Source organism: Trichomycterus rosablanca, chromosome 19 (genome assembly GCF_030014385.1).
Source record: "Trichomycterus rosablanca isolate fTriRos1 chromosome 19, fTriRos1.hap1, whole genome shotgun sequence".
Classification (NCBI taxonomy): domain Eukaryota; kingdom Metazoa; phylum Chordata; class Actinopteri; order Siluriformes; family Trichomycteridae; genus Trichomycterus; species Trichomycterus rosablanca.
Genome location: NC_086006.1, coordinates 18,371,493 through 18,396,766, shown reverse-complemented (window position 1 = coordinate 18,396,766; position 25,274 = coordinate 18,371,493). Strand labels below are relative to the sequence as shown.

The window sequence follows — 25,274 nt, the reverse complement described above, 5'->3', positions numbered from 1 at the left end:
ATATTAAAAGAATGACAGAAACACTAAACCTCTCTTAATTATTACTGCTCATAAGTTTGTGTGGTAAGTGTAAGTTTAACATGTTCTTATAAGTTTGCATGGGTTGGGTTAGTCTATATGGGTGAGGAATATAAGGCCGTATTCTTGCCTTGTGTGGTAGTATCAGAACCACTGAGGACATACACCGATCAGTCGTAACATTAAAACCACCTCCTTGTTTCTACACTCACTGTCCATTTTATCAGCTCCACTTACTATATAGAAGCTCTTTGTAGTTCTACAATTACTGACTGTCGTCCAGCTGTTACTCTGCATGCTTTGTTAGCCCCCTTTCACCCTGTTCTTTAATGGTCAGGTCTCTCCCAGGACCACTACAAAGCAGGTATTATTTATCATGGTGGTAGTGTGTTAGTGTGTGTTGTGCTGTGTGTGTGTTTAAACACCTCACTGTCACTGCTGGACTGAGAATAGTCCACCAACCAAAAATATCCAGCCAACAGCACCCCGTGGGCAGCGTCCTGTGACCACTGATGAAAGTCTAGAAGATGACCAACTCAAACAGCAGCAATAGATGAGCGATCGTCTCTGACTTTACATCTACAAGGTGGACCAACTAGGTAGGAGTGTCTAATAGAGTGGACAGTGAGTGGACATGGTATTTATTTGCTGTGTCTGATCCACTCATACCAGCACAACACACACTAACACACCACCACCATGTCATTGTCACTGCAGTGCTGAGAATGATCCACCACCTACTGTAAATAATACCTGCTCTGTAGTGGTCCTGGGAGAGTCCTGACCATTGAAGAACATCATGAAAGGCGGCTAACAAAGCATGCAGAGAAACAGATGGACTACAGTCAGTAGTTGTAGAACTACAAAGTGTTTCTATATGGTAAAATGGACAGTGAGTGTAAAATCAAGGAGGTGGTTTTAATGTTATGGTTGATCGGTGTATCTTGAACATAATAAATCATTAACTCAATAATCCAAATAAAAAATGGACTTATTTGAGTTAATGGCTAAAATAATCGCAGAGCTGTTGACCTTGCTTGTAACAGGCATTGTTTGACAGGTGAAGTGAGTCCCTGTGGACGTGTACAGCAGGGATACGTTACCATGGCCTGGTTGTAATCAGACATGACCTTACAGGAGCGATGAAGTGTGTGTTTCCTACCCACGCGAGTGCTGCCAAAGGGACTTTCCTCACAAAACACACACACACACACAGTGTTGAGGTGGGGTTTCCTAAGCAGCATTGCACACCATGCCACCACCCTCACAAACAGAGCTGGCATCATCACCTCACAATGCCACAATGTACACAGGCTGCAAATAATAGTTCTTTAGAGCAGGCTCTCCGCAGGGCACCGACTGCTGACACATCAAGTGGAGCTTTGGGAATTGTAAACATCACAGTACTGAACAATTGAAACATACAGTGAGAAGAAACAAGTATTTAATCACTGTTGTTTTTTTATTATTTAATATACGCCCAGTGTGTGTATTCACTTCAGATACACACCCATAATTTAACCAAGTATTTATAAAGATAAACAAGAAAACTTATGTGTGAACCATTGTAATGGTCTTGACAACTAATTACAACGTACACAACGCTGAGCTGCACTGCACTCGTCAAAGTGTAGATGATAAGATGCATACGGCATGCTGCCCACGTGTTGAAGGGGGTGTGGGTGAGCTTCGTTCTCCTCAATCAGAGCAGGGATCGGCATTGGTGGAGAGGAAGCATGATGCAATCGGACGCGCTAAAAGGGAGAAAAAGGGGAGAAAATGCATAAACAACAAAAAAATGTTATATAATAGTATCTGCATACATATACACATAAATAATTTGTACACACAAACACACATATAGGTGCTGGAGCCTATCCCAGCTTTTCAATGGGCGCAAGGCACACAGTAACACCCTGGACATGGCGCCAGTCCATCGCAAGGCAGACACACATTCACACACACACACCCATACACACACCTATTCACCTATAGGGCGAATCAGTGTCTCCAATTAACCTGACTGCATGTTTTTGGACTGACCTAAAAGCAGCAGGAACAACAATTACATAGCAAAAATTGGCAGTGGACTGCACCACAATCTAAGTTGCTACACCCCATGCAAAACTTCTTTGCTAAAAACGAAGCAGTTAGATAAATCAGACCAATAGTTACAATTCTATAAACACCATATTTACTGTGAAGCATGGTGGTGGGAGCATCATGACATGACGTCAGCTTCGCAAAAAGTACAGGTAAGGAAAATGTGACTGCAGCAAGGTATCAAGACAATTTTTTTTTTATTTGTCAAAAAAAAATAGATAGATAAACACCATGAATTTGGCATTTGGATCACTGAAAATGTAGGAAAAGGAAATGTAATGGAAATAAAGGAATGGGTTCAAGAAGATATACAATTAAATATAGTATTCCTAATCCAGAAAACTTAGACTGGTCTGTGTTTGACACTTCTGACAGTGAAGCAAATTTTACAATTAATTAATTAAAATAAAAAAAGAAGCCAGAAGATATTCTGGAAAAAAAATGAATACCCAGATGTTTGTGTAAGTTTTATATCAAGCATTTAAATATTTTAATGAAGGTGACTTTTCTTGTTTTCAAGTTTTTCTAATACCTGCTGTATGTCTTTCTCATAAAAATAAAAGTTGATGCACCTCTTTAATGACACAATAATACAAATACACAGGCAACATCCAATTAACTACCTGTGATACCAACACAACCACATAGTACCACCCTAATAACACTAACACCCTAGGAACCACCTGAGACACCTTATCAACCACCTTAGATATCATAACAGTCATATTAACTGCTTACCATTAGCAACTTTCTATCAAACACCTAAATGCCATAGCATTTTCTAGGTGGCATAATGGTGGTGTAGGTAGTGTGTCAAAACTTTTACACGTAATACACATGCCATGTATTGGAACTGTATTTTTTATAATAATTTGATCTGCATCTAACACTCGTAGTGTTCATACTGTAAATCAGTGTTGTGTATATTTGGGTTTGAGTTCCACCTAAGATCACTTTCTGCAAGAAATTTGGTATGTTCTGCCTATTTTCTTTGGGTAAATATCCCTCAGATATGAGTGAGTGAGTGAGTGAATAATGCATTAAAGCCCTGTAAAGGCTGGCAGTGGACTTACTGAAGCCTGAATCACGTTTAAACAATTAATAAATAATAAATCAATACATTTAAATGTATATGAGGATTTTAAAGGGGTAAAAGCAGAGGGTATAAGTATTGCAGCAGCTTAAGTACTGCTGCTGATGTGATGCTGACCCTCTTCTATAATTTATCTCTTCAAACAATGATTATTTGGTGGGTTTACTCATAGTATTTATCATTTGCATTGCATATATAAAACCTGGGAGCAATTATCAGCTTATATACAGCTGTGCAACAACAGCACCCTCATCTGTCCAATAAGACCGAGTACAATTTTTTGGGCCTGTTATATAGGGATTACAGTTAGGTTATTTGCTCAAGATTTGCTCTCCAGGTATATGCATTAAATAAGTTTTATATTGGCCAGGATTGTCATGAATAAACAGGAGGCCCAAGTTGATCATACATAACAAGGTTGCCTCAAATGAGCGGCCAAAAATTGATCCTGATGCCCCTGTTGCATTCAACAAAAAACCTAATTTATATGTATTTATCTTCATTAACAGCTTCATTGTGGTTAATAATTAGGAAGGGTACATACTTTTACTTGTGCATACCGTCCTCCAAAAAGATCACATCAATTTTAGTAAGTATTAGATAGTTATTTTAAGATAATTATCTGTTTTGATTAAGATAGTTAGTGTTGTTTTAGTGTTAGTGGCATCACAGACATTGGCAAAACACTATACAACACCAGTGTCATTATGGCTTACCAGAAAAAAAAAAGTGAGTACTAACAATTATAAACGATATTTTTTTTTGGTTTAAATACCATGTTTACACTGACAATTTAATGGTTTTAAAAGCATTCTGGGTGTGTTCACTGGTATTACAGTTCTGTTTCTCAGAGCATTTTTTCCTCTTTTTTTTGTTAAATTTATTCCTGCCCTGCAATATGCAAACTTATATAACAAATGTTATGTTGTTTTATAAACCATTACCAGGATTACCATATTTCAAACAGTATTGTAAGCGCCACCATGCGTTTTGCAGTGTTACAAGTTATTATACTGTAGTATATTATATTTAGTTATAGTAATTGTAGTCTGATTATATCTCATCTTGTTTGTTTTTTACCAGTCAAACAAGTAACCACTTGTATTTGCTTGTGTCATTTAAGTAAATACCAAATGAAAACTGGATTTTTGTAAGAGATGAAAAGTTAATTAAAGGAAATTAAAACATCATAGCCTGGAAATGGTTACTAGTCAATTCCCAGACTTTGAGACTTAAGCCATCCATGACAGAAGCATGGAAAAGTGGTTAAGTTTGCAGTGTTAGCCCAACAGTTAAGGTACTAGACTACTGATCGAAGAGTTGCTGGTTTAAGCCTCACTAAAACCAAGTTGCCACTGTTAGGCCCCTGAGCAAAAACCCTAACCCTCAACAGCAACTGTAAGACAATTTTATGACTGCTATACATGCCATAAATGCAAATGTTTCATCTCCCCTAAAGTGGTTGTTCTACCAAAACTCCAACAAGGATGCACTGACGACTAATCCAGATGGTCACAGAAGAACCCATGTGAACAGGAAGATCTGCAGGTCTTACTCGTCTTGGATAACATCAGTGTTCATGATTCAACCATTAAAAAGAAGTAGCAAAATCTTAAAGCAGAATGTCTGGTCATCAGTTCATGACTCAGAGCTCAAGTGCAGTTAAGATATGCCACTGGACAACAATTTAAAGCACAACAGTATTCGAAATGTATTCCTCCACAGCAGTATAACAGACTCATGTGCACTATCTAATGTCCCTTTTCACTTACTAGTTGTGCCAAGTGACATGTACTGTATCTAAGCACCCATGCTAAATTTGGTTGCCTTTATTGACCAGGGACCAAGCGTACAGAAGTGGACTGTACAGTTAATTGGTGAAATGCAATCATCACAGTAGCACATGTACAGGACAGATAGTTCTGGATTTGGATGTGTACCATATTGCACTGAAGGGTATTATGCAATGGAAATGGGGCATTAGGCATTTGGTTGCAGTTGTTGCTGCTAGGCTAGGGGTGGCACAACCAAGTATTACATTGAAAGGGACACATTTTTTCTCACACATATGTTATAGGTGTTGCATGGCCTTTATGTGCTTTTTATATTACATTTAGTGTAAGAATCTCAAACCAGTTAGTAAGAGAAGGGATAAACACTTGTTTATGGCACTTTATGTATACTCTCCAGTTTACCCATCTGTACTTTAAACACCGCGGTCACAGGTAAGGTATATTTCTAATTTTTTTCCCACACTTACTGTCCATTTTATCAGCTCCACTTACCATATAGAAGCACTTTGTAGTTCTACAATTATAGATTGTAGTCCAGCTGTTTCTCTACATGCTATTTTAGCCTGCTTTCATGCTGTTCTTCAATGGTCAGGACTCTCACAGGACCACTACAGTGCAGATATTATTTAAGTGGTGGATCACTCTCAGCACTGCAGTGACACTGACATGGTGGTGGTGTGTTAGTGTGTTGTGCTGGTATGAGTGGATCAGACACAGCAGCGCTGCTGGAGTTTTTAAATACCGTGTCCACTCACTGTCCACTCTATTAGACACTCCTACCTAGTTGGTCCACCTTGTAGATGTAAAGTCAAAAACGATCGCTCATCTATTGCTGCTGTTTGAGTTGGTCATCTTGGAGACCTTTATCAGTGGTCACAGGACGCTGCCCAGGGGATGCTGTTGGCTGGATGTTTTTGGTTGGTGGACTATTCTCAGTCCAGCAGTGACAGACACACTTACACAACACCGCCATGTCACTACTCTGTTAGTGGTCCTGGGAGACTCCTGACCATTGAAGAACAGCATGAAACAGTAATTACAGTCAGTAATTGTAGAATTGTAGAAAATGTAAACAGTTTGCTTTATCTTTAGACCAGTCAACTCATTAATGAAGCCCTTTGCTGTGTTAGCTCAACAGGTAATTCATTAGGTTCTGAAACAAAATAGCATAACAGTCGACGTTCTAATTCATCTTTAAGTGTGCTTAACTACAAACCATATTATCGTACACATATACAGTATATCATGCTAGCCTGAAGCAATTGTAGTCACTATTTTACTGGGCGGAACTTCAACTCCCATAATCCCTCAGGTTACAAAAAGACGTGAGCTGCAAAATAGAAAGCGGATTCCACACATTCAAGCAGAGAGACAGAAAAAAAAAAAAACATTGGCGTGTTTATATAAATGGAGGTTCGAGTTTAGCGGAACGAGGAGCATATTTTAAACATGGCGAAGGAAAATGAAGTCGAACGCATCGCTAAGAAACTGGACAAAATGGTGCACAAGAAAAACACGGTGAGTGTTTGGTGGATAGGTGCAGCATCAGAGAGTAGGTAGGTTGTAGCGCTCACTAACAGCTCAGCTCGGCTGCACTTTTACTCACGGGTGGACGACATGGGTGCAAATCTGGGCTGTTTACTAACGGCTGGTCGGGTTGTAATTAAAAATGTCGTCTATCAAGACGGAATAGAGCTTCTTGTTTAGCTTTCGAGTTCGACTATACAGTATAGAAAGCAAATGCAGCGTTGTTGGTTAATTTTGGCGGCGATATGAAATGAGTAAATCACGTGACTTTAACCCAGCGTCGCCAAACTGAGGTAAATTAAGAGTAGAAGATACCAGTGTGAACTTGTGTGAGTTACTAAAGTGTTTAAACATGGAGTAATGTTAACCCAGGCGTTCCTCTGACCTCTAGTTGTACTATAGTTAATCATTTACTTTTACCCATGAAGCTCAGAACACCAGGTTTACGTGGTGTTTTTCCAGATAAACACCTGTTCTTTGCTTTAACGTTGTGGAGTTGATGAGCTGGCACCTGGTAACTCTCCAGTACTCACTTTTACTACTGTAAAACAAAATTCTAACATTAAAACCACTCACAGGACTGACTGTTGTCCATCTATTTCTCTACATACTGTTTTAGCCTGCAGGACCACCACAGAGCAGTGGATCAGACACAGCAGCGCTGCTGGAGTTTTTAAATACCGTGTCCACTCACTGTCCATTCTACCTAGTTGGTCCACCTTGTAGATGTGAAGTCAGAGACGATCGCTCATCTGTTGCTGCTGTTCGAGTCGGTCATCTTCTAGACCTTCATCAGTGGTCACAGGACGCTGCCCACGGGGTGCTGTTGGCTGGATATTTTTGGTTGGTGGACTATAGTCCAGCACCAGTGAGTCAATCCACTCATACCAGCACAACACACACTAACACACCACCACCATGTCAGTGTCACTACAGTGCTGAGAATCATCCACCACCCAAATAATACCTGCTCTGTAGTGGTCCTGTGGGGGTCCTGACCATTGAAGAACAGCATGAAAGGGCCTAAAAAGTATGTAGAGAAACAGATGGACTACAGTCAGTCCACTCTATTAGACACTCCTACCTAGTTGGTCCACCTTGTAGATGTAAAGTCAGAGACGATCGCTCATCTATTGCTGCTGTTTGAGTTGGTCATCTTCTAGACCCTCATCAGTGGTCACAGGACGCTGCCTACGGGGCGCTGTTGGCTGGATATTTTTGGTTGGTGGACTATTCTCAGTCCAACAGGGACAGTGAGTGACGGTGTTTAAAAACTCCAGCAGCGCTGCTGTGTCTTTTCCACTCATACCAGCACAACACACACTAACACACCACCACCATGTCATAGTCACTGCAGTGCTGAGAATGATCCACCACCCAAATAATACCTGCTCTGTTGTGGTCCTGGGAGAGTCCTGACCATTGAAGAACAGCATGAAAGGGGGCAAACAAAGCATGCAGAGAAACAGATGGACTACAGTCAGTAACAGTGTGTGTAGAAACAAGAAGGTGGTTTTAATGTTAAGGCTTATCGATGTATGTATGTCCATTGTTCTTGTTTCATGTGCCCTCTCGGGTTACCATGCACCTACTGTGACCCTGATCAGGATGACACAGTTACTGAAAATAGATCACTTTATTTGGTCTAACAGGCCGAACTGGCTTTTCAGTTATCAGATATCACAATTAATAGGGCTACAAAAGTTATTTATATCAGGCTCAAGTGGTGTGGCAGTAAATTACACTAGCCTACTACAGCTGGGATCCAGGGTTCAAATCGCCTATTTACAGACGTGATCGGCTGTGTCCTAGTGAGGTGATGGCCGAGGCCCCACGATGGATTAGCCTCCTGTTCGCGGTGTGTCGCTACATTGTGCCCAGTGATTCCAGGGAAACCAGACACACCACAATCCTGACTAGGACAAATCCGGTGGTGAAACTTGAGATTTAAATGGAAAATGAAATGAAAGGTAGTTATACCCAGAAATGTTGTTGATATTCTGGTTCACGTCGAGCAAAAAATGTATGCTCCCCTTAGTCTTAGACTAAAGCATTGTGTTGTAATAATTTTTCTCTATCATTTCAATTTTAGGATGGTGCCATGGACTTGCTAAAGGAACTGAAGAACATGAAAATGTCACTGGAGACGTTGCAGGTATTTTTATTGTCTACATTGCATTAATACATGAGAAAATATCCCATTCTGGTTTTCTTAAAAGAGCAAAGAAAGCAAAATAATTTAAGGTGTTTGTTAATTTTCCAAAGCAAAAGTAGATGTTTATGTACACTGGCTGGATCTATAATGAGGTCCATATTAAGGCACTCGGGTTGTGCAGTGGACTAATGCACTAGCCCACCAGCGCCAAGGTCCAAGTTTGAATCATAGCTGTGCTGTCAATCAACCGGGCGCTTAGACAGACACGATTGGCTGTGTGTCTATGAGGGCGGGACAATGGATAAGCAGGGATTCTTCCTCACTGCAGCAATTATGGTCTCTGCTGGCCAGTTAAGGCTCCTGCACAAAGTTTGCAGGATTCCCAACCTTTTTTGCACTACGGACCGGCTTCATATAAAATATAATTTCACAGACCGGCAGGGATGGAGGGACTTAAAATAGAATAACTATACTACTCATAAATGAGCTTTTTTCGCTGCAACGAGACGCTGCGTCCACCTGGGGGTGATACGAGACGATAAACACCCATGTGTTGGAAATAAAAGTAGTGTTTTCACGGCTGATGTAGCGATCTCTAATTATATATATACTGTATATATACAGTATATTTTCTGTGCGGCCCGGTAATAAATGACCCACGGACCGGTTGGGGACCTCTGCTCTAGCAGGTGTAAAGAAGCAGCCTGAGGCATCATGGGTGTCAGAGTGGGCATGTGATGGTGTAAAGCCCTTCTCGGTCAGAAGTGGGGAGCTGGAGCAAGAATGCAATAGGTTACGACTACATTGGATGAAAAAGGGAAAACATGGGCGAAGGTTGGGGGTGATTTCTATCAAGCTTATTCTTAAGTGTTCATGTATGGCTTTTCACACAAGTTTAGAGAGTGTGTGTGGGAACTGATGCCTAATCAGTCAAAAGAGCATTTGGAAAAGGCCTTGCTCTCAAGTGATGTTCTATCTCATCCCTAATGTGGTTGTTGAGGTCAGGGCTCCAAACCTAAGCGACTTCTCAAATATCTAATCAGCATGTAAGAACTTATAGGTTATTGCAGTACAATATGTTTGATATTTATTTATTTATTTTTAATACAAATGAACAGTACTGTTGCAATTTCTAAAAGCAACGGTCCAACGGACACTTTTTCTTTTAATATGCACTGACGAACATACTTCACAGCTAGTGTTTACCTTGTTTTTTTCTTTATGTACTGTATGCATCGTGTGCTTCAGTCCACAAGGATCGGCATGTCCGTGAACGCAGTGAGGAAGCAGAGTTCGGATGAGGAGGTGCAGACTTTGGCCAAGTCGCTCATCAAGACCTGGAAAAAACTGCTTGGTACAATTCATTTTCCTCTTTCTGTTATTATTGTTATTAGACCAGATTAATGGTTTTACTGTAGAGGAACAGTCATAGCCTAGTGGATAGAGCTTTGAGCTATTGAAGGTTATGGGTTTGAACCCTGGCATTGCTGTGCATGGCCTCTGAACAAGGCCCTTAACCCTCTCACCCTCCCTCTAACACACACTTATACACAGTAGGCCTATTTATGCAGTGAAGACCTGCCATTTCATTGAAAAGGGAAAGTCTGTTAAGCATCAAGGTCTACCTCTTTTTGGCTATAAATAAATCCCAGACTAACAAAGTCTTCGTTGTTTGATTGATTGTCAGATGGCTTATGGATTGGTGGATTATCCTCCTCGTTATTAACTGGAGTGTTCAAACCATTACGGCTGGAATTATTCCTCCTGGTTTCTAGGCCTTGGGCACTCGGGTGGCACAGTAGTCTAACACTAGCTCACCACTCTAGTGTGTTTGTTTGGTGCCCAAGATTTGAACTTGTGTGCTCAGACACGATCCATGATGATTGGACTTAACCTCCTATAAGTTTAGACTTACTTTGAGGCTTGGTACCATTCCGTTGATGAGTTGTATTGAGCTGGACCAGATTTCCAGACTTTACAGGCAAAGCGACTCCTGCTTGTATTCCAAACAGCACTAGCAGTGTCCTCTGTTTTGTTTCAGTTTGCTTTTATAGGGATTCATGTTACAGTCTGTCGCAAATGCCCTCATGGCAAGGGGTCATTTAGCCTTTAACTTTACTGCTGAAACCTGCATTCTTTTGGGTTAAAGGCCAGTAACCCCTCTAAACCTCATCAACCTACCTCTTAAACTCTTTGGACGTGTCATCCACTGGTGCCCAGACATGATCATGATTACGTGTATTTTATTATGAGATAATAACTAATCAACCAATGACTCATTTGCCACTCAAATAATCAATTAATCACTGCTCTTAATTTCTTAGATAGTCCTGAGGGCAAATCCGAGGAGAAGAAAAAGGGACTGCCTCCACTTCAAACATCTATTGATAGCCCTGGATCCAGTGACATCAGGTGTGTATAAGGCAGAATGGATGTGCATAATGTGCACCAGTTTAGAATATGCCCATCAGCAGTATATGTTTATTTATTAAAGCAGACCTGCAGAATTTAGCTTTCCGAGACCCTGTTAGTAAACCAGCTTGGATTTCTTGTGGGTACTGTCATTGTTTAAATGGTTATTTTTTTCCCCACAGTAAGAAACCAGAGGCACCAATGACTCCCACCACCCCGACAACCCCCAAGATCACTTCATTTCCCCCTCCCCCAGTTACCACTGACAGCGTACGCAATAAATGCAGAGAGCTTCTCGTCTCAGCCCTGCAAACGGATGGTGAGCCAAACCGTTACATCATAACTAGGGTTGGCTGGTTGGTTGGTTTATAATGTCACTTAAATTTACATCCAACACTTAACATCAGGAGTGGAGTAAACACATGTATTGAGATGGCACATGTACCCTGCAAGTCATTAACCATTAAATGAATGTTAAATAATGTACCCTGTTTACAGAAATATTTGCATTTGGGGGTGAGGGCTACGGTTTCAACTCAAACAGGAAAGCTTTTATGTGTTCATCTAATCCAACTCAAAAAAGTTGGGACAGAGGCATGTTTACCACTCTGTTACATCACCTTTCCTTTTAATTACACTTTTTTTAAACTTGTCTAGGAGCTGCAAATTGCAAGTAATTCAGCAGTCTTTGGTTGCCATGTCCAATTCACCTCTTAATGATGCACCATACATTTTCACTAGGAGACGCACTCTGTGTCTACAAGCCAAGTTGTAGCCCATGCAGAATGAGGTCTTGCAATGTCTTACTGAAATAACTTAGTAATTTTATGCATAATAAGAAAATTCTTAAAGAAATTAGTAAAAAAAAAAAAAAGACACAATCTGCCTTTTAACCTTGATTAGTCAATTTTGATTGCCATTCACAGGTTTCCTGCACAACTTTAATTTAATCCAAACAAATCAAAGTTCAACCAAATTTGTTGATTTTCTGCCACTGTTTTAATATGCACACATTTATGTTAAAATCAGACCTTGACATTTTGACATTCCAAAACCAGTCCGAATAGTCCCCTAAACTTAAAGTTTCCCAGTTGGGTTCTGGATAAGTCTTACAGTGACACTGATCAGTATGAATATGTTACTAAATGTGAAGTATTTGATTTGTTTATGAGAATATTTACCAGTTGCCCCTTGATTGCCGATCTTGCAACAGGTTCTTGTACATTTCAGCAGTTTTCTTCTACTTTACCTGAATCAGAAATCAGCAGAATTGTCTTTAGACTTGTGTCTGAGTAGTTTTATTTTTCATGTTATTTTACAGATGACTACAAAACTATTGGTGCAGATTGTGAGGCCTTGGCAGCAGAGATTGAAGATTATATCCTTCTGTTTATAAAAGCCTTTAGACTAAATAGAATTGTTGGAGTGTCTGTGTATTAAACCACCTCCTTGTTTCTACACTCACTGTCCATTTTATCAGCTCCACTTACCATATAGAAGCACTTTGTAGTTCTACAATTACTGACTGTAGTCCATCTGTTTCTCTACATGCTTTGTTAGCCCCCTTTCATGCTGTTCTTCAATGGTCAGGACCCCCACAGGACCACTACAGAGCAGGTATTATTTGGGTGGTGGATGATTCTCAGCACTGTAGTGACACTGACATGGTGGTGGTGTGTTCGTGTGTGTTGTGCTGGTATAAAATATAAAATAAAATAAATTTTTATTTTATAAGCGCCTTTCATGAAACCCAAGGACACTTTACAATTCAAATCAAACAAAGGATAAAATTTAAAGTTCGTATAGTAACAGACAGTAACAGTCAGACAAAAGGTACACCACAAAAGTACACCAGATAAAACAAGATAAAATAAAAATAAAATAGTATAAAAGTAAATAGATAAGAACAAAATAGCTTATTGGCTTGAAGTTTGAAACGCAATTTCAAACAGGTATGTTTTTAAGTATCTCTTAAAAGTGGTTACTGATGTGCACGTACGGAGATACAGAGGGGTTGAGTTCCATAACTTTGGACCAACAACACTGAACGCTCTTTCACCATACGTGCGTAGTTTGACAGTTGGAACTGAAAGCAAGTGAGCATCAGCCGACCGGAGGGAGCGATTGGGACAGTATCTGGACAGCAGAACTGATAGATATTCAGGTGCCAAACCATGCAAGCATTTAAAAACCAATAGCAGAATCTTGTACTGAATGCGATAATGAACCGGAAGCCAGTGCAATTCTTTTAACTTTGGGGTTATGTGTTCGAATGATCTGGTGCGTGTGAGAACTCTTGCTGCTGCATTCTGAACATACTGGAGCTTTTTTAGACTCTTGGTAGGGAGCCCAATAAGAACCGAGTTGCAGTAGTCAAGTCTAGAAGTAATAAAAGCGTGTATTAGAGTTTCAGCAACGGTGGTAGGAAGAGATGAACGCAGTCTGGCTATATTTTTTAGATGAAAGAAAGCAGTTTTTATTATGTTATTGATGTGGGCCTCCAACGAGAGTGTGCAGTCTATAATGACACCGAGGTCGCGAACCTGGGCTACAGAGGACTGGATAAAGCCTGGAATAGATATTGAGGGCTGACTGATTTTTTTGAAAGTGGAAGGGGATGCAATGAGGATAGCTTCTGATTTATTATTATTTAATTTGAGAAAGTTATTAGCCATCCATTTCCTGATATCTTCCAAGCAGCTGACCAGGGAGTTAGGAGGCAATGTTTCCAAAGGCTTTGTGCAAATGTAAATTTGTGTGTCGTCCGCATAGCAGTGGAACCGAAGTCCGCATTGCCGGATAATATCACCAAGTGGAAGCAAATAAATTATAAACAGGAGTGGGCCCAGAACTGAGCCCTGGGGGACACCATAAGAAACAAATGAAGTGCTAGATCTAAAATTACCCAAGGATACAAACTGTTGCCTATCAGAAAGATATGATTTGAACCAATCAAGAGCTGTGCCAGTCACCCCGATCAAATTTTCTAGCCTGTGCAGTAGTGTTTTGTGGCAAACCGTATCAAATGCCGCAGTCAGGTCAAGTAGGACTAATATAGTCACCTGACCAGAATCAGCTGCTAGCAACAGATCATTAATTACCCTCACCAAGGCAGTTTCTGTACTATGGTTGGCTCGAAAACCAGACTGAAACTGCTCAAACAGATTGTAAGCAGTTAGGTGTTCTTTAAGTTGGAAAGAAACTGTACGTTCGAGCAGTTTACTAATGAAGGGGAGATTAGATATAGGGCGGTAATTGTTAAGGTCATCAGGGGCAAGACCTGGCTTCTTCAAGATTGGTGTAATGGATGACAATTTTAAACCTGAAGGAACAGAACCTGTGGTGAGAGAACTATTAATAATATTGACGATTAAATGACAGTGATGTCTGACATGCTTTAACTAGGGGGGTGGGCAATGGGTCAAGAACACATGTAGTTGATCTGGCATCCTTAATAAGCTTAGTTACAAATGTGTCATCAACAAGATAGAAGGAGGATAGAAAGTTTGTAACTGTTAGGTAAGACCCTAGAGGTTCTGACGCATTTCCAGACTTGAATTCTGAGTTAATGTTTATTATCTTATCGTTAAAAAAACACTAAGAAGTCATTACAAAGAGTAAGTGAAGGGGTCAAAGGAAAGCTATTTGCAGGCTGGAGAAGTTTGTTTATTATGGAAAATAAAGCTCTTGGATTACTTTGACAGTTGGTAATGCTTAAAGAATGAAAGTCTGTCTTTGCTTTGTTAAGAGCAGTTTTATACATTAGGATGTGGTCTTTGTAGGCAACTGCGTGTACTGTCAGCTTAGTTTTCCTGTAGAGGCGCTCAAGCTGACGGCCTTTTGCCTTCATTAACCTAAGCTCAGGAGTAAACCATGGGGCAGGGTGACGAAAGCTCATAACCCGTGTTTTTGAAGGGGCATGCAAGTCCAAGGCATCTGAGACAATGCTATTGTAATGGTTAACCAGAGCCTCAGGAGATGATACAGACTGTGGAGATGGTGATTGTTCAAGAGTACTCATAAAAGCAGAAGGACTAACATTTCTAATGCTACGTGGATTTAGATTTCTTTTAGAGTGATGAGACAGTGGTAGTTCAAATAGAACTGCTCCATGATCAGAAATATGTAAATCAACAATGTGCAGATTAGAAGGAGAAACACATGGAGTGGTACAAACAAGGTCAAGAATATGACCCTTATTATGGGTGGCAGAGGTTACATGTTGGGTGAGATCAAAACACTGTAACAAGTTAAGAAAATCAGCAGAATTAGCACATTTAGTACAGTCGATATGAATATTGAAGTCACCAAGCACTAACAGTGAGGGGGAAAAGGGAGAGAGTGAAGCTAGTATTTCAGAAAATTCAGACAAAAATTCATTCACAGTATTCAACTTAGGCGGACGATAAACCAGTAAGACCAGTGTAGGCTTTGACCCAGCAATTTTAAAAGCAATAGATTCAAATGATGATGAATGAACAGGTACAGAATGAATCTTATAGGTAGAACGATAGATCACAGCAAGTCCACCTCCCCGACCAGTAATACGCGGTTTATCAATATACTGAAAGCCAGGAGGCGTGGCTTCATTCAGTGCCATGTATTCATTTGGCTGCTGCCAAGTTTCAGTCATCAGAAGCAAGTCAATGTTGTTATCCGTGATGACTTCGGCTATGAAAGCTGCTTTATTATTAAGGGAGCGAATATTAAATAAAATGAATTTTGTGGGTATATCTGAGGAAGAGTCATATAAGAGAGACAGTTCAGAGAGGCGAGAGACTTTTAGCAGTAGTGAATGATCCACTGGGCGCTGTGTCATCAAACGACGGCGATGGTTTCGGCTAAAAATGCGAGGAATAGTTCCAGTGTCAGCTGCAGGATAGTCCAGGGTTGATGCAGTGTGACGAGAGCCACGATGTAAATATCGTGGACGGCGAGCTATGCCCAAGCTTAAGTAGTTTTGGAATACTGCAGGAGTTTCTGCTGTTCAGTTTTAATTTCCGAAGTTCATCAACAGTATAAGAGATGGTCATTTTAAATGACTGAGAAGCCTTGGTGTCACAGTTAAAACAGTGATGAGTTTCACTGATAGACATCAGCAACCAGACAACAGTTACAACAGCAAGCACTTTACTAACGCTCATTCTAATACACTACTGACACACAGCCACATTATAAATCACCACGTTAGCCTACAAATCACAACCACGAGAATACATCATGATAAAGTAGTTCTCATCCACTTACCAAGACGTACCAAACGCATTAACTCTACAACATACGAGGGAGTAGAAACTTACTCGTTTGGAGCAGGTCAATGCCAGGTGGAATGCGAAATGGGAGAGCTCGTGTTAGGCTGAAATCAGTCTATGTGTAGCATTAGTAGCGCAGCAGACAGCAAGCCGACAGTAACAATTATCCAGAGCAGATCTTGCAATTTTACAGTAGCAGCGACAACTAATATTAAAACTAAAACAATACCAAAATAAAATATTTAAAACTAACTAGTAAGGTAACTAAAATAAATTAAATAAAAAACTCCGGAGCAAAGCGGCAGCCAAACGCGCACAGCGTACTTGCAACCCGGTATGAGTGGATTGACTCACTGGTGCTGGACTATAGTCCACCAACCAAAAATATTCAGCCAACAGCGCCCCGTGGGCAGCGTCCTGTGACCACTGATGAAGGTCTAGAAGATGACCAACTCAAACAGCAGCAATAGATGAGCGATCGTCTCTGACTTCACATCTACAAGGTGGACCAACTAGGTAGGAGTGTCTAATAGAGTGGACAGTGCGTGGACACGGTATTTAAAAACTCCAGCAGCGCTGCTGTGTCTGATCCACTCATACCAGCACAACACACACTAACACACCACCACCATGTCAGTGTCACTGCAGTGCTGAGAATCATCCACGACCTAAATAATACCTGCTCTGTGGTGGTCCTGTGGGGGTCCTGACCATTAAAGAACAGGGTGAAAGCAGATGGACTACAGTCAGTAATTGTAGAACTACAAAGTGCTTCTATATGGTAAGTGGAGCTAATAAAATGGACATTGAGTGTAGAAACGAGGTGGTTTTAATGTCATGCCTGATTGGTGTGTATGTGTGTGTATATATACATACAGTGTATCACAAAAGTGAGTACACCCCTAACATTTCTGCAAATATTTCATTATATCTTTTCATGGGACAACACTATAGACATGAAACTTGGATATAACTTAGAGTAGTCAGTGTACAACTTGTATAGCAGTGTAGATTTACTGTCTTCTGAAAATAACTCAACACACAGCCATTAATGTCTAAATAGCTGCAACATAAGTGAGTACACCCCACAGTGAAATGCCCAAATGTGTCGTTGTCCTTCCCTGGTGTCATGTGTCAAGGTCCCAGGTGTAAATGGGGAGCAGGGCTGTTAAATTTGGTGTTTTGGGTACAATTCTCTCATACTGGCCACTGGATATTCAACATGGCACCTCATGGCAAAGAACTCTCTGAGGATGTGAGAAATAGAATTGTTGCTCTCCACAAAGATGGCCTGGGCTATAAGAAGATTGCTAACACCCTGAAACTGAGCTACAGCATGGTGGCCAAGGTCATACAGCGGTTTTCCAGGACAGGTTCCACTCGGAACAGGCTTCGCCAGGGTCGACCAAAGAAGTTGAGTCCACGTGTTCGGCGTCATATCCAGAGGTTGGCTTTAAAAAATAGACACATGAGTGCTGCCAGCATTGCTGCAGAGGTTGAACACGTGGGAGGTCAGCCTGTCAGTGCTCAGACCATACGCCGCACACTGCATCAACTCGGTCTGCATGGTCGTCATCCCAGAAGGAAGCTGACGCACAAGAAAGCCCGCAAACAGTTTGCTGAAAACAAGCAGTCCAAGAACATGGATTACTGGAATGCCCTGTGGTCTGACGAGACCAAGATAAACTTGTTTGGCTCAGATGGTGTCCAGCATGTGTGGCGGCGCCCTGGTGAGAAGTACCAAGACAACTGTATCTTGCCTACAGTCAAGCATGGTGGTGGTAGCATCATGGTCTTGGGCTGCATGAGTGTTGCTGGCACTGGGGAGCTGCAGTTCATTGAGGGAAACATGAATTCCAACATGTACTGTGACATTCTGAAACAGAGCATGATCCCCTCCCTTCGAAAACTGGGCCTCATGGCAGTTTTCCAACAGGATAACGACCCCAAACACAACCTCCAAGATGACAACTGCCTTGCTGAGGAAGCTGAAGGTAAAGGTGATGGACTAAACCCAATTGAGCACCTGTGGCGCATCCTCAAGTGGAAGGTGGAGGAGTTCAAGGTGTCTAACATCCACCAGCTCCGTGATGTCATCATGGAGGAGTGGAAGAGGATTCCAGTAGCACCTGTGCAGCTCTGGTGAATCCCATGCCCAGGAGGGTTAAGGAAGTGCTGGATAATAATGGTGGTCACACAAAATATTGACACTTTGGGCACAATTTGGACATGTTCACTGTGGGGTGTACTCACTTATGTTGCCAGCCATTTAGACATTAATGGCTGTGTGTTGAGTTATTTTCAGAAGACAGTAAATCTACACTGCTATACAAGCTGTACACTGACTACTCTTAGTTACATCCAAGTTTCATGTCTATAGTGTTGTCCCATGAAAAGATATAATGAAATATTTGCAGAAATGTGAGGGGTGTACTCACTTTTGTGATACACTGTATATATATATATTAGGGCTGTCGAAGTTAACGCGATAATAACGCATTAACGCAATCTCAATTTAACGCGATTAAAAAAAATAGTGCCGTTAACGCAAATTCTAGTTCATGTTGAGACTTGACTGGTAGAACCAACGTTTTAATGTCGGACTTGCCACCGTTGTTCATTTGCGGTTTGTTAAAATAATATAACTGAGCGTCGTAGGGATGCACTTGCATAATAAAGAAATAAATACACGGTATATTCACAAGTTGTCGGGAGCAAAACACTTTATTAACTTAATCTGTTACGGCACTGAATACCGGAGTCAAGCATGCTAGTCCATGAACTATGGAAGCCCCAAAGGGTCAAAACACACTCACTTCGTGTAGAAACGTCCAGCAAACCATTGTCACGATACAAGCACAGAAAAGTCTGTTACAATAACTATGCCTTATCCCACCTAAAGCACCGCTGATCTACAATGTTTGCTGATGGAGAAATTCTAACCTACAATCTGACATTTATACGAAGTGAAGGGTCTCTGCTGGATAGTATTACTGCCTAGTATGTGAGTGAATAAAACTCCCTTACAGTTTTCTCTTGTCCCAGCAGTTTTTAATATAAGTACATTTAGCATAAAATGTGTTCACCATTTTAATGGTAACATTTCACTTAAAAAAACCTTGTTTTCTATAACATTTACACAGATTTTATTTAATGCGATTAATCGCGATTAACTATATGAAATTCTGAGATTAATCGCGATTAAAATTTTTAATCGTTTGACAGCCCTAATAACAGCAGTTGAGTGCTTTCTTAACTCTTTTCACGCATCTTCAAGGAGTACAAATCCACCGATATGAAGTATAAGTCAAGGCTGAGAAGTCGCATTTCCAACCTGAAAGATCAAAAGAACCCGGACCTGCGCCGAAATGTCCTGTGTGGTAACATCAGCCCCAATAGCATTGCCACCATGACCGCAGAGGTGAGTGTTGGGGGTCCGAAATGCAACACACCCATCAGGACCTTTAGTTTATATCAGTTATCAAATGTATCCCATTGTTGCCATGTGTGTGTCGGTTGCTCGAAGGAAATGGCAAGTGCCGAGCTAAAAGAGATGAGGAAGGCTCTGACCAAAGAATCCATCCGCGAGCACCAACTCTCTAAAGTAGGCGGCACCGAGACCGACATGTTCGTCTGTGGAAAGTGCAAGGGCAAGAGCTGCACCTACACGCAGGTACCCTCTCCCTCCCTACCTTTACAACCATGTTATTACAACTGGTACGGTTTCAAATAGGAGTTCTACGTATGCACGGTCATGACCGTCATGACTACTTAGTAGAGAGGATTCTAATCAGACATCGAACTCATAAGGGAGATTATTCGGATGCACTACTTAGTGATTATGGCGATTACATCACCACAGTTTTGCTTACTGAGCTAACACACTTAGTTTTTTTTTTTTTTTCCCTTTTCCCTCCCTCTTTAGCGCGTCCAATTGCATCATGCTTCCTCTCTGCCTCTGACCGAGGAGATCGAAGCTAACCCACGCCCCCTCCGACACGTGGGCAGCAAGCCGTATGCATCGTATCACCCACACATTGACGAGTGTTGTGCCACCTAGCGTTGTGTACGGAGAGACACACCCTAGGAGTGCTCTTTCCTCATCTCTGTGTAGGCGCCTCTAATCAGCCAGCAGAGGTCGTAATTGCACCAGTCTGACAGAGAGAGATCCATATCCGGCTTAGCCCCTGAACAACCGGCCAATCGTTCATGTGGCCCTTCAGCCGGCAAGGCAAAGCTGAGATTCGATACGACATATTCGAGATCCAGCTCTGGTTGCAGCGTGTGTTTTTACCGCTGCGCCACCTGAGCGGCTTTGCTAACACGGTTAGTTAACCAGCTAACCTCTCTCTCTGTGTACCGAAAATGTTTAACTTGTCACTGACAAGCCCGAATTTGCATCCACACATGCGACACCTCTGAGAAAGCATCGGATGGTCCCTTATCATTCAGTCAGCTTATAGCTTTGAAATAAAGTACCTCACTAGGCAGCATTTTAGGGCATTTAAGAATTTAGACAGCCTTCGTAGGATGATTCGAAATGCTGTCTATGTAGAGAGCTCACTAGGTTTTCGGACAGACCCTATGCCTCTGGTTATAGTCTTGCTTGAGTGATGCAGCGGTAAATTACACAAACCCAATACAGCTGGGATTTTCAAATCCCCAGCAGTGCTATCGACCAGTAGGGCGTCTGCATGCAGACATGATTGGCTGTGTGCTGGGGGATGGTCGAGGCCACACAGTAGATTGACGTCCTGTTTGGGGTGTGTTACCACATTGTCATTGTGCCTAGTAATTCCAGGGAAGCTGGACCCACTGGGACCCTGACCGAGATAATGCAGTGGTAAAACATTAAAATGTTTTAGTATATGATCTTATTTCCACTTGTTGATAAATGATTAGGGCGATTAGGCCTTTGTGTCACCTTATATTTATACGCCAGTTAAACAGGTAGACATGTACACTGGTAGCTTAGTGGTCAGGATAGTGGCCTCAGGATTTAGTGCGTAACATAGCCAGTTGCCATTGTTGGGCCCTTGAGCAAGGCTCCTAACCTTCAGTTGATTAGATTGTGTTCACTAATAATTGTAAGTCCCCCCAGAGTTCTTCAGTGCTCGGATTAGTACTCTAGAAATTAAAATCAACAAGTAAACAAAAAAAAACCATTAACAAAAATCAACAAAAATATTTGATGTATAATGACTCACTAAAAATAGTTTCCTATGTGAATCATGACACTAAAGATTCTGAAATCGACTCCTCCATCCATGTTCTGCATCTTGCAAATTTTACGGACCCTATAAATGTCAAATTCTATCAGTAAACCACCAAGCCTACTGACTATAATTCTTACGAGGACAGGCCTGCACAGGCATCGAATCTGATACGCCAGTGCTTGCATTGAATTCTTTGGTTGTAATGACTGGGAGTGTTTGTGTATATAATGTATCTGTGTGAGAGCTTTCAGTTCTCCTAAAAAAGCTGAGGTAACTTGCGTTTATGTGTTGCACAGGTCCAGACTCGCAGTGCTGATGAACCCATGACCACTTTTGTGTTGTGTAACTTGTGTGGCAACCGGTGGAAGGTAAGAGAGCCTCCGAATACAGTTACACTTTACAATGCATGCACGTTGCAAAAGGCTAAGACTGTAAAATAGTGTGTGTGTGTGTGTGTGTGTGTGTGTGTTTTTCGGGATGGGGGGGTTAATATCTAGCTAATTATTAGACAAATGGACATAAAACACTTTTTTTTTTTTTTTTACCCACAACAAAATTATACAGTTATAAATCAGTGTGTGTGTTGTTCTGGCTTCCAAAGTTGTGGTTTCCTATAACTGGTGAATAAAATAACCCTAGTCTCTTTGCCAATCGATTCGGTACATGTTTGCCACCGTTGGCCCCCTGAGCAAGGCCCTTAACCCTCAATTGCTGTTAATAAACTGTATTCAGTCATAATTGCAAGTCACTTATTTAAAAGCGTCCGCTAAACAGTGTAAATGTAAGTGATACCTTGCATTGAACAAAATGCTCATCATGTCAATGCCGCCTTATGCTCTGCCCATTCTGGTGCCTTAACCTGACTCGGTGGCTCGGTGGGTAGCACTGTCTCCTCACAGCAAGGAGGGTCCTGGGTTGTATTCCCAGGTGGAGCGGGTCCGGGTCCTGTCTGTGTGGAGTTTGCACGTTCTCCCCGTGTCTGTGTGGGTTTCCTCGGGGAGCTCCGATTTCCTCCAGCACATAAGTGTGTAAAACATGCAGCTAAAATCCTACTAAATAATAAAGAAAGAAATAACCTGACTTTAGATGCTGCTGTCGTCACACCAAGCAGGTAAATTCCTGCCCAGTCTTTCCTCAGACACTGTCAGTTGTGTCTGTACCACAGCCGAGACTCGAAGCTGGGTCTTAGTGGGTCTATGCTAGTGCATTAGACTGCTGTGCCACCTGAGCGCCAATGTAAATTTTTTTTTTTAAGCCACTTCACTATTGGGTTATAAACAAACAAATAAAAACAGACCTACCATTGCATTACTAAGCAATGTAGTTAATGTAGGTCCACCCTAACAGAAGTTATGAATGAAATAGGAATAGTACTTGTACTGTTCTGTTGTAGCCACACAGTGGCGCTATTGTGCACTGTAATCTAACTACAGGAATAATTATTCCTCAGTATGTACATTTCAAGTCTCTAGTTTTGGTAGAAACTAGTTGATCATTAAAATCTGTACAGTTTTTATACATTCCTGTAGTTAGATTACAGTGAACAATAGTGCCACTATGTGGCTACTCTACAACAGAACAGTACGATTCCTATTTCATATTTATTGGGCAAAAAATGTGTCAATCATCAATTTTAATCAATCAAATAGTTCAGATAATGCAAAATAAAAGTAGATACATTTCTTTACATAATAGTAAACACGGAGGATATTTTAAACTGACCAGATATTTTGTGGTTGCCAAGTTCCTCATTGTTATGGCTTTTTTTTTTTCCTGACCTCAGGTCAACACCAATGTGCAGACACTAATCTATTAATGAATATCCTATAACATGGGCGGCACGGTGGCTAAGTGGGTAGCACTGTCGCCTCACAGCAAGAAGGTCCTGGGTTCGATCCCGGTCCAGGTCCATTCCGTGCGGAGTTTGCATGTTCTCCCCGTGTCTGTGTGGGTTTCCTTCGGAGAGCTCCGGTTTCCTCCCACAGTCCAAAGACATGCATATCAGGTGAATTGGCGATACTAGATTGTCCACGACTGTGTTTAATATATAACCCTGTGAACTGATGAACTTTGTGTAATGAGTGACTACCGTTTCCTGTCATGAATGTAACCAAAGTGTAAAACATGACGTTAAATCCTGATAAATAAACAAACAAACAAACTTTGCTGCCGGTCTGAACGTATGGTAACACCTTTAAATAAATAGCTAGTGTGAATAGCAGGTCAAAGTTCAGTCTGGGGTGTAAATTAGGCTTTTCTAGTAGGATCAAATCATAGGTGGCACAGCACAGTGCTGATGAACCCATGACCACTTTTGTGATGTGCGACAGCAATTCGGGGCAACAAGAGGCAAAAAAAAGTAGGGTTAGACAAAAAAAGTCCTCATGTTATAGGGTGTAATGAATAGATTAGTGTTTGCACATTGGTGTTCACCTGAGGTCAGGAAAAAAACAATATGTGGACCATAATACTTAATTCTAATAATAATAACTAGCTTATTTACATTAACATTTACTGATAAAGACTTGCTATGACTGACATTATAACTTTCTTCTCTTTTTTCTCCTTTTTTAGTTTTGTTAAACATCTGGATTCTTCATGTAATAAAGTGACATTGTGAGTTTATTAAACAATACATTTTATACTCATTTCACAGCTTTGTAATATATTTAGCGTGCATATTGCTATATATGTGGGCAAAAGATTCGATGTAAATTATTTTATATAATTTTTTTTCACCTTTATGTGCTGGGTATGTACTAAGCCTTCGAGCTTTAGCTTACTCATTATCGCTTTTGCCCCAATTGAAGCACTTTGTGCCTTTTTTGCGCTTTAAGATTTGTATAAATTCTGCTGATGGATTACGATGTGTGAAAGTGTATCGTAGATGTGCATATTCCTACTATGCATTTGTTTTGATTTCAGCTAACACTTTATTTGGAGTGTTCTTTGTAGATGTAAATGATTTTCCACTAACTTCAATCAACGAACTATGAATTTCCAGTCGACTGATGTTGATGTACGAACAGCTGTAATCATGAGAAATAGAAATGTATATTTTGTCAGCTGACTTCACTAGAAATCAGAAGGTACTGATCATCTATAGGTGGCCTTTTGGATAAAGCATGTCTTATTTTTTTTTTTTTTATTATTATTATTTTTTTTCCTTGTTTAAAAAATGTGTAATCTTCTTTTCCAGAGGGTTAAAGAATTGTAAAGTATTGTAGCACTTGAATGTTCTGTTTAGCATTCCTTACGCAGACGGTTAGAAAAGTGACTTTGATTGCTTCAATTTTTCATGTATGGATTTTGTGGACCTCATCGGTCTCATTAAATCGAAGAAATGCAGAGTTTGTTTGTGTCGGTGTGATTGGTGAATTAATACATTTAATAAATAAATCCTTTCCAAACAGGTCAACTTAAACCCTTACTGTAATCTGTGCTACTAGTCAAACGTTTGGGCACACCTGACAGATGTAAAGATAGGAGAACTCCTCTAAAACAGCTGGAAATGCAGTGTCTGTGAATACTAACTGGTTTAGACTTCTCTAAACCAGCTTTATTAGATAATGCCAATTAGTAAATCTGTTACTACATGTCTTGTTTCTTTTTTTTTCACAAGACAGGAGCAGATTCCTACACAGAGCTTTAATACTTGCAATGGAACATGTTATGCTCTCTGTATTTTTTCACTACTCGAATATA

The 25,274-nt window shown here is 40.8% G+C and overlaps 1 protein-coding gene across 6 annotated transcripts; it reads left to right on the top strand.

Moving 5' to 3' along the window:
• Window positions 1–6,344: 6,344 nt before the first annotated feature.
• Window positions 6,345–24,922, top strand: tcea2 (transcription elongation factor A (SII), 2). 6 transcript variants are annotated; one of them, XM_063015147.1, is made up of 11 exons: window positions 6,345–6,525; window positions 8,627–8,689; window positions 9,938–10,043; window positions 11,014–11,101; window positions 11,284–11,420; window positions 12,423–12,479; window positions 19,620–19,774; window positions 19,880–20,026; window positions 21,866–21,937; window positions 24,144–24,185; window positions 24,495–24,922. In XM_063015147.1, exons 1-10 carry the CDS (start codon window positions 6,457–6,459, stop codon window positions 24,150–24,152), a joined length of 903 nt encoding a protein of 300 aa, XP_062871217.1. In that variant the 5' UTR covers window positions 6,345–6,456; the 3' UTR covers window positions 24,153–24,185; window positions 24,495–24,922. The 6 variants fall into 6 exon arrangements, with proteins under 6 accessions (XP_062871217.1, XP_062871215.1, XP_062871218.1 ...); XM_063015148.1 differs by adding an exon at window positions 8,347–8,504 and having other exon boundaries at window positions 6,449–6,525; window positions 24,144–24,922; XM_063015149.1 differs by lacking the exon at window positions 6,345–6,525 and adding exons at window positions 6,628–6,827; window positions 8,347–8,504 and having other exon boundaries at window positions 24,144–24,922.
• Window positions 24,923–25,274: the final 352 nt, after the last annotated feature.